The sequence below is a fragment of the Humulus lupulus genome, chromosome 5 (assembly GCF_963169125.1).
Source record: "Humulus lupulus chromosome 5, drHumLupu1.1, whole genome shotgun sequence".
NCBI classification, from domain to species: Eukaryota; Viridiplantae; Streptophyta; class Magnoliopsida; order Rosales; family Cannabaceae; genus Humulus; species Humulus lupulus.
This window is the reverse complement of record NC_084797.1, coordinates 220,133,162-220,143,956: the sequence shown is the minus strand read 5'-3', so window position 1 is coordinate 220,143,956 and position 10,795 is coordinate 220,133,162. Positions and strand designations below refer to the sequence as shown.

General features: G+C 34.9%; 1 protein-coding gene across 1 annotated transcript; it reads left to right on the top strand.

The window, feature by feature from the left end:
* The first annotated feature begins 638 nt into the window (after positions 1–638).
* LOC133778200 (acid beta-fructofuranosidase) lies at positions 639–5,058 on the top strand. Its single transcript, XM_062218067.1, has 7 exons — positions 639–1,255; positions 1,851–1,859; positions 2,785–3,641; positions 3,762–3,923; positions 4,025–4,263; positions 4,379–4,466; positions 4,655–5,058. The coding sequence occupies exons 1-7, from the start codon at positions 853–855 to the stop codon at positions 4,871–4,873; spliced, it is 1,977 nt and encodes a 658-aa protein (XP_062074051.1). The 5' UTR covers positions 639–852; the 3' UTR covers positions 4,874–5,058.
* The last annotated feature ends 5,737 nt before the right edge of the window (positions 5,059–10,795 follow it).

Here is a 10,795-nt window from a genome sequence, read left to right as displayed (position 1 = left end):
TGATACTTCCACATGACAAAATACTACATTATTAATGGAATGAATTTTTAATATCATGAATCATTCATCATAGTTCAAGGACAAAAATGACATTTTTTTAATAGTTCTCAAACCAACAATAATATTTAACAAAAAAATCCTCCATAAAAAAAAATTCTCTCTCCGCCACTGTTTAGTCCCAGTTTGATTTAAGAAATTTTATACGTTTACATACAATTGTTTTTGCAATATATAATTTTCTACATAATGAGTATATAATTTTATATTATTAATGACTAATATATATAAATATTAATATAATGTAACTAGACAAACTAGTCTCTTGAACATATCTTACCCAACTATGTATATAATTCATATGAAAAATGATTTATCAATGAAAGAAATTAGTTCTACAAATAAATGTGAACTATGAATAATTTTTTTAAAAAAAATTAATCTAATCACTATAGTACTTTTTAAATAATATAAACTCAAGTGGTAAATAAATAATAACTTTATTGAATACATTACATAAGTCAAAACGTTATAATTTGGTACAAAAGCCAGAGCCAGAACATAACAACACATGTCTATATAATTGGTCCAACTCCATCTGTGAAACCATATCAACACATATATTTGTATTATTATTGTTATTATTATTCACACCGCTGAGATAAAAAATTCCCTATTATTGTCACAAATTAAGGATCATTAATCTCAATCTCATCCTTAATCCTATATATATACACATACAAATATTTCAGATCAATACTTGCTCTTTCTCTCTCTCTCTCTCTCTCTTCTCTATTTTTGTTCCAACAAAGAAAAAAGTTAAATCCTTTTTGCGATTTGGAACAAAGTCTTGTAATGGTGGACTCACAGCCGTTTCTTCCGGGCTCTCCAACCCTTCCCACCTCGCACGAAGGCCGGCGGCGGCGGCGACCCATCAAAGGGTTGGTGGCAGTGGTTTCTGGGTTGTTAATGGTAGCTCTCTTGGCGACCATTATTGGTAGCAAAGATCCACGTGGATTCATTCACCATGGTGATGAAGAAGATCGAAACGTCGTCGGATCGTTGTTTAAGTCGAAAGATTCTATACAGCCGGAGACATTTCAACCCGCCTCCTCTCGTGGAGTATCGGCCGGTGTATCTGAGAAGACGAGCCAGCTATTCTCCGGCGAAAACTCGGTGGCGTTTCCTTGGAATAATAGCATGTTGTCGTGGCAGAGAACAGCTTTTCATTTTCAGCCAGAGAAGAATTGGATGAACGGTACTTTTTTTCATTTTATTTTAAAAAATTAATTTCTAATTTTTTTTAAAATTTTTAGTCTGTGATAAAATTAGTATAATAGACATGGTATTAATCGAGGTTAACAAGGCTTTAATTTTTATTTTATTTAAAAAAAAAAAGATAATTTAAAATATAGATGGTTGAAGAAAGTGTTTGAACTTTTTGGTAAATCAGAAAACAAATTCCTCACGTATATTTTAAAAAATAATAAAAATCTTTAATTGTTTTGTTTTGACTAATAATTGTTATAATTTTGAGACTCCTACATTTTGGGCAGTATTTCAAAATGAATATTAACGTTATTATTCTTTGATCAAAAAGTCAAGATAAGGTTATTTGTGTTTTTACACCTTAAGAGACAGAATAAGTAAAATTATTATTATTATCGTTTTTCCATTTTGGTCTATAATTTTTAAAATAATTATTGTATTGCGGGACCCTATTACTGTTTATTACTATTATGTTCTTAAAACAAATAGAGAGATTGTGCTGTTGCTGATTAATTTTCTTTTTCGGCCGACGGTTACTTACTGGTGCTGACCTGGAATTGATGACCTGGCATCTGCAACTTCAGATCCAAATGGTAAGACATTATAATGTGGTTTTACTAGTGATTTTAGTGCAACTTTATAGTCTTTACTCTTCTTATAATTCAGTTGTTAGGAGAGAACCGATAGTTTGAGTTATTTGATTTGACAATTAAAAGTTGTCAATTTTCTCTATATATTTTATTTTATGTATTTATTTGCTGTATACTTTAACTTTTCATGTCGAAAGTCACATGATGATATAAAGTAAAAGAAAAAAAAAAAGAAACACAGGACACCAATCATTGTCGAAAATCACATGTCTTCTACTATATTTGTCACATTAATACACGTTCATTCTATTCAAACATCATTATATTTCGCCACACACAATTTGCACCAAAATATTTATGTTAATTTTTTTTAACTAATTGTACTCACCTTACATAGATGTGTATAGTGACAAAACTATTATATAAGTGTTTAAATTTTGTGTGAAATTATTATTACTCTTATATCTATATTTATGCTCTTTTTGTTTATTATTTACTTTAAACTAGGATTTTGGTGTGATTTAATTACTTAGAAATATATACATAAATTATTAGGAATACACACATGTATTATTAATTTTAAGCAACATCATATCAATTTCAATTTAGTTGAAATTAACTTCATATCAGCATCTATGTGTATTATTAAATATTTTTACTTGAAAAAAATCTAAATTAAAAAATATATATATTTCAACCCCTAAAAACAAACTAACAGCGCATCCCATTTTCATTGTAAATCCTCGCACCTTCCCTGAGTTCCTGAGTTTATTATAACATTTAATAAATGTTATGAAAAATTAGCGTGTGACCCAAAACATAAAATTTAACTAAATTTGTGAGACATATTAGTGTTATTATTATTAACTGTACAGTGTAATGTTAGAAATATTGGCTTATGGTGTCTTGGTATGAACAATATTAACAGGTCCGTTATACTACAAAGGATGGTACCACTTGTTCTACCAATACAACCCCAACGGTGCAGTGTGGGGAGACATAGTATGGGGCCATGCAGTCTCCTCCGACTTGATCCACTGGCTCCACCTCCCTCTAGCAATGGAAGCCGACCAATGGTACGACGCCAACGGCGTCTGGTCAGGCTCCGCCACCATTCTCCCGGACGACCGTGTCGTCATGCTGTACACCGGCTCCACCAACGAGTCAGTCCAAGTCCAAAACCTCGCATACCCTGCTGATCCATCTGACCCGCTTCTCATCAAGTGGGTCAAGTACTCCGGCAACCCTGTACTGGTCCCGCCACCCGGCATCGACAAAAAGGACTTCCGTGACCCCACCACGGCTTGGTTGACATCCGAAGGCAAGTGGAGGATCATAGTAGGGTCCAAGGTCAACAAGACTGGGATCTCTTTGGTTTATGACACTTTGGATTTTAAGAGCTATGAGCTGTTGGATGGAGTGCTCCATGGTGTGCCCGGAACTGGGATGTGGGAGTGTGTGGACTTTTATCCGGTGTCGACATCTGGGGACCGTGGTTTGGATACCTCGGCTAATGGGGTTGGTGTTAGGCATGTGGTGAAGGCCAGCCTTGATGATGACAGACATGATTACTATGCCATTGGTACTTATGATGAGAAGAGTGGTAAATGGGTTCCTGATAACAATGAGATTGATGTTGGGATTGGTATTAGATATGATTATGGTATTTTCTATGCTTCCAAGTCTTTCTATGACCAAAACAAGGGGAGGAGAGTGTTGTGGGGTTGGATTGGTGAGTCTGACAGTGAACTTGCTGATGTCAAGAAGGGATGGGCTTCACTTCAGGTACTAACCCTTTACAGTACTTAGAGCAATGCTACTGGTTCGAGATGGGCTTGTCCTTGACCTTTTCCTCATATTTTCACTGTGGTTTATATATAATTGAACTTTGTGGAAACTTTTCAGGGTATTCCCAGAACAGTGGTGTTGGATAAGAAGACAGGTACCAATTTACTTCAATGGCCAGTTGAGGAGATTGAGAGCTTGCGATTAAGCAGCAAAGAGTTCAACAATGTTGAGCTCAAACCAGGGACAGTGGTGCCAATTGATGTAGGCACAGCCACACAGGTCAGATGATGAATAGAATTATTAATTCTCTTCTTGATAAACTTTAATTTGTGCCCAAAATTTTCCCCTAACAAGAAAAGTTGTCTTATAATGCGTAACAGATTGATGTTGTAGCTGAGTTTGAGGTTGACAAGAAGGCCTTAGAACAAACAGCTAAAGCCAATTACACAGATTTTAGTTGCAGCAGCAGTGGTGGTGCTGGTCAACGTGGTGCTTTGGGGCCATTTGGTATTCTTGTTCTGGCAGATGACAGCCGTTCAGAACAGACTCCTGTATATTTCTATATAGTCAAAGGCTCTGATGGCAATCTCAAGACTTTCTTCTGCAGTGATCATTTAAGGTACTTTAATTTTATTATCATAAACTTAATTAATTATTGACCAAAGTATGCTGCCGAAGTTATTATTGCAGTAACACACATTATTATGACTTATGTTTTGGTCTCTCTTTTGTAGGTCTTCTGTAGCAAATGATGTGAAAAAACAAATCTTCGGTAGCTTTGTTCCGGTACTAAAAGATGAAAAGCTCTCTGTTAGAATTTTGGTGAGTGACCATATTTAGTTGTGTACAGTTTATGAACATAAAGATTTAGCGAGTATGTTTTGATTTCATATCGACTGTGTTATTATTTTGCAAAATAATTAAAGTCTATTTTAATTATCAAAGACTCGATTAATAAATAATTAAGGTACATTTTCATTTTTGAGTAAAAATGGTTGGCAATGTTACAGGTTGATCATTCCATAGTTGAAAGCTTTGCACAAGGAGGAAGAACATGCATCTCATCTCGAGTTTACCCAACAAAGGCCATCTATGGCGCTGCTCGAATTTTTGCATTCAACAATGCTACTGAGGCGAGTGTTAAAACTTCAATGAAGATATGGCAGATTAACTCTGCATTCATACGCCCCTTCCACCCTGAAAAGAAGAAGCAACATAATTTATTATAAGTTGCAACAAATTCCAAACTCTCTCTGTCTTTGCCTATTGTCAAACAGGAAGAGTAATTTTTTTTTTCTTTCTTCATCTTAAATGGCACATGGGAAAATATACATGTGCAGTTTTATTTTTGATTAGGGTGTAATTAGATTACATTTGCTATTGAGTTATAAATGAAGCTGATTTTTTTTGGCTCCTTTTTGGCTCCTTTATTTTAGTGGTATTTTGTTGTGATGGATAACTTGATTTCTTCAACAATCATTTTAAAAAAAGAAAACAATTTATTCAAATATTTATATAAGCACCTAATTAATTATTAATTCATGTATAAAATATTTCTTTTAAAATAATATTTTACTTTATACATATAAATATATTTTCAACCCTTTCTTTCGCTAATTTTCAATGTGGGGTTTTTATTTCCGCAAACATCTAAACACTAACATTGCAAAGTAAAGTGAGGCCCGTTGTCTTGGTTGTTTTTTAAGTAACTTTTAGCTTATAGAATTAAAAAAATATTTTTGGGAGTGTTTGGATAAAAAATAAAAGGTCATTTTTAATTTAAAATATTATTTTTGAGAAACTAGGATTTGTAGCTTTTTTCAAAAGACCTTGTTTAGAAGCTATTATTTTAAACTAAAATAATTTTTTTATTTCTAATTTACTTATAAAATATCTTTTTAAGATCTTTATGAAATAGTTATCCAAACATAAAAAAAAAATAAGTCAAAGCTTAGCAATAAGAAAAAAACGAAAGCTTTGCAAACGGGCCATCTAATTTTTTGTGAGCAAGCTTGTTAAAAAATAATAAGGAATGGTTATTGTGAGCAAGCAAGGAATGGTTATCTATGTACTCTTTTTCATATATATATACATACATATATATATATATATAATAGTGGAATAATATTGCTCTCCTTGTCTCCCATAACGACACAGTTACTTTAATGTAAATTGGAATGGAGAAAAAAAATAGAAAGGAATAAAAATCATAATTTGTACCATGTTCTTGACTTAAATTGACTAAAAAAGGGAAATAAGATCACTTCATGGTGATTACATAATTAGCAAACTTAAATTACTTTAAATTGATTAAATTGTCCATTTTAATAAGAGATTAATATAGAATAATACTTGGTGAGATAAATTTTTGAAAGATAAAATTATCTTTTGATTTTTAATTATAAAAAATAAGGTAATGGCATTCATTCAGTTACTAGGATAAAATATTTTCATTCTCATTTATTTTATGTAGACCCTATTAAATTTTTCGTAATTCTTATTTTAGTAAACATATTAATGAGACAATGTAAATGATTCACATTCATCCTAAGTAAACATATAGGAATAGTATATCACATTTTATTTGGAGTGAAAGTTGATTATTACATTGGTTGAATTAATTATTATTATTATTGTTATTCAATTAAAGGTTAGCACAAACAAAGTCCAGTATATGTAAGAAAAGTGACACAAAATTTGTTAACGCCGTTTTTCGTCATTTTAATTACGTAGAGCAATAAAAAATTAATTTAGGAAGAATAGAAGAAATCAGAGATTTTTAAAGTGGTTCAACAGTTAAAATCTGCTTACGTCCATGAGTCACTGTTATTATGAACTCTGTGCAAAAGCTTCGAGTGAGAGCAATTTGGCAGAGTCTCTTCTAAGTACAAAATTGTGTGTGAGTACAAATGACCAAAACCAGACTACTTATAGACTTGGTTAAAGGAATATCTCCCCCCCCCCCCCCCCCAATACAAATTAAATACATTATTTAAATAATATCTCATGAAAATAGGGATTCAACACACGATTTTAACGAATCCCAAAGAAATAGGGATTTCCTAATAGCTTTTCCGTGTGGTAAACGCGTCATCGAGCTCGAACGTTGCGCTAACGCGCTTTCGAGACCAGCCAAACTTCGGGCTCATCATTCCAGTTGTTGCCTCCTCCTCACTCACTAAGTCGATCGAACTCATCAGTCGAAATAGGTTTGTAACGTCACAAATTTCCTAATAAGGCTTAGGGCCTTGATTAGAGAGCCAGAATGACAAATTATGGAAATTATGTGATTATATAATATACATGTGTATCAATATGTGATTATGTGAGTTATATTATGATATGACTTGATATGCATGTGGGGCCATTTCTGTTTAAATGGGTAATTGTTGTAATTTGGCCCGTTTTGGGTATATTTGGCATATATGTGATATATATGTGTGAGACCACATTATTATGTGGATATTTTTGGGTTACTCTGCACGAGACGACCCTAGGGAACAAGCTAGTGGGAAAGTCACAACGGGACTCATACTTGACTCAGAGTGAGTCAAGGGGTATATTGTGTATTTAGCACATTACCAGGATATTGGGCAACGGGAATGATTATTTGATGATATATTAGGAGTTAGTAAGATCATGAGGGAATTTTGAGAATTTTGACTATTTTACCCGGGGGCGTTTTTGGGATCTTGAGTATTAGGATTTGCTTGAGGTTACTTAAGCTTGAAGTAACATTTCAGAAACATAAAAAGAACGTTCAGTACGTTCTCTCTCTCTCTCTCTCTCTCTCTCTCTCTCTCTCTCTCTCTCTCTCTCGTTCCCTTTTTGACGTCGTTTGCATTTTCGAAGGAAACTCGAGTTTTAGGTATCGGATTCAAGCAAGGATCGAGTTATAGCGATCCTAGGGAAGATTGGAAGCTTATTAGCCAGAGGATTTAACTGGGAAACGACTCAAGCTGAGGTAATCGAAGTTTTGAGTTTTCGAGTTTCTAAGCCTTGATTGGATTTTACGTTTTGAAATTCCATTTTTAGTAATTACCAAATTAATTAAACCATGTGAATTAATTAAAGTGCTGAATGGTAATTAAATGTTTAAACAAATTTCAGTTCTGTCGGGACAGAATTTGAACTTGTCACAACAGAAATTGAACACAGTAAAAAGACAGTACAAAAACAATAAAGAACACAATGAATTTCTACAAGGTTCAGAAACCCTTTTGGATAACCTACTCCTTGAGGCCACGCCCAGAGAATAAACCAATTAATAAAGAATCACAAGTACAAAATATTGACTTAAACAAAACAAGACTCCCTCTTGAGATTTCCCGCAACTTTGTTGTACTTCTCTTCACTAATCTAATTCTGATTGAAATGCTCAACCACTTGAACTCCCTTCAATGGCCAGCGAGTGCTTGCATCCTCCCAACGCAAGGCTTGTAAAAATCCTCTCCCGAAGACTATAAAAGTTGTGTTCAAATTACAATGTGTATTCACTCATGAACGTGGAATAAACCCACCACAAAAACTAAACACTCATTTTTTCACAAGATCACGTGAATACTATGATCTTGAATACAAATAAGAAACTCTCACAAATATTACAATACACTCACAAATTATGCACCAACGAGTTCACTTTTACTCAATGCCTTTAGAGACCTATTTATAGAGTCCATTTTGTGCTCATAAAGGCCGAGAAACAATCTCCTAATAAAAACAAGAATATTTGAATATATTTTTTATTGATGAAGAATTGCCTTTTTTAGAAGATTGTTGATCCGACAAATACGGTTTCGGTGGAGACAGCTAATACTTGTGTCGGATCAAAATGGTCAAGATAGAAATAATTATTAATGACATCAAAGATTCAGTTCCTGAATTTTAATATCTTGAGCTGCACGAAAATTTAAAGTCAAATATCCAGAAATAAATGTGAGTAATTACTAGATATTTTCTTTAAATAAACAAGATATATCTTTCCTTTATAATCATATTGTGATAATATAAAGCTAAATAAGGAATGTAAATATTCCGAAAGTCACAAGAAAGGGAAAGTGAATTCCAAAAATCACAATAAAGGGAAAACAAAAAATGATCTTTTAATTAAAAAGACATTTCTATAAAATATGTCAATTTTAGGATTTACACGTTTTGAGGAGTTTTTGATTTGATTGGGACTTAGGTTTTAATGGTTTTGGGAAATTGAGATGTTTGAGAACTTTGTTTTTGGGATTTGAATATGTTTGGATAGGTTTTTGTAGGATTTTAAATGGAAGAAAACGTAGAAAATGGCTGGGTTTGAGGTTGGGTCGCGACCTTGTTCTAGCAAGTCACGACCTGTGTGAACCTAGAACCAGGAGGGTTCTGCCTGGGGGGCGCACTGCGACTTTTGAGGGCGAATCGCAGCCAACACCCTGAAGCCCAGGCAGAGGGCTCTCTGTCAGGGAGGCGCGCCGCAACCCCCAAGGCCAAGTCGCAGCCCGCCTCTACATTTTTGGCCAGGCTTGGTTTTTAATCGTGGGAACTTAACTCTAACGGCTCGAGATCGATCCTATTACCCAGTTTGGTAGGATTCGACGTCCCAGAGGCTAGGAATCATTCCAGAAGTCTTTACTTACTCGTTTTTGATGTGATTCTATATTGTGGTTGTGACTAGGTGATTGCTAGGGGCTTGGAAACAAGATCGTGCTTGAGGGTTGTTTATTGGTAACCTGTGCTTGGACCAAAGGTAAGAAAATTACACCTTGTATGTGATGCATGTGAATATGGTATGGCTTGACTATTGAATATGGAATGAATTAGAGCTTGAGTCTCTGTAAATGTGCATGATTATGCTTGTGATTATTGATGAAACATGTTGAGTGCTCTATATATGGATACCTATTGCATCATGAATGCGTGGTTGCATTGTTTACTTGAGAAACGCACTAACTTATCAGTCAGAAACAACAATATCACTGAGCACTGTTTGTAATGCTCTAACTTATTAGTCATGAGCGACAATGTTGCTAAGTGCTGGTCGAAGAGCATTGACTTATCAGTCAAGAGCGGCAATAGTGATGAGCACTGGTCGTGAAGCTCTGACTTATTAGTCAGGAACGACAATGGTGTTGAGTGCTAGTCGTATGGAATTAACTTATGAGTCAAGAGTGGAAATAGCGCTGGTCATATTGGTTAGGCTAACCAGAAGTGTCACGTACGCTTATACAGAGGATATGGCTAAGAGACTTGAGGTGACTTAATAGTCACATATCCTAGTATTGATTTATTAGTCAAGAACGACCTTAGCACGTGGAGTGCTGGTCAGCGCCAGGTACGCTTATAAAGAGGAGATGGCTAAGAGACCTGAGGTGACTTAATAGTCACATATCCTAGCATTGGCTTATTAGTCAAGATCGACCTTAGCACGTTGAATGCTGATCAACGCCAGGTGTGCTTATATAGAGGATAGGAAAATGGGGCTCAGGGTGACTTATTAGTCCCATATCCTAGCATTGACTTATTAGTTAAGATCGGCAATAGCGCTGAGCGTTGGTCGAAGGGCACTGACTTATTAGTCAAGTACGACATTAGTATAGTGAGTGTTGGTCGAAAGGCACTGACTTATTAGTCAAGTACGATAATAACACATTGAATGCTGGTCATAAGGCATTGACTTATTAGTCAAGCAGGGAATTAGCGCGATAAGCGCTGGTCCATATGATCTAGCCTAACCTGAAGCGCATCATACGCTTGACTAACCTATTGGTCGAAGACAACCTAGCATCGAGTACGCTAGATCAGCTAGAAAGCTGGTTATACAAAGGAAAGGGGCAGAGCCCCAGGATGACTTATTAGTCCCATGCTCTAGGGCATCAATCCAGAATGATTCCCTAATCATTTATTTATACTTGCCTGCATGCATGAATAGGGTTATTACTGCTAGGCATGCTTATTATGATTTGATGACATATTATTAACTACTTATGAGCATGTTTAAGTTTTTTTACTGAGCTTCGGCTCACGGGTGCTATGTGGTGCAGGTAAAGGTAATAGAAAGCTGGACCATCCTTGAGTTGGAAAGCTTAGGTAACGATGTGTACATATGTGGCTGCTCGACCACCACGGGTGAGGGTTTAAAGAGGAACTACGGTTAAACCCTATTTTGC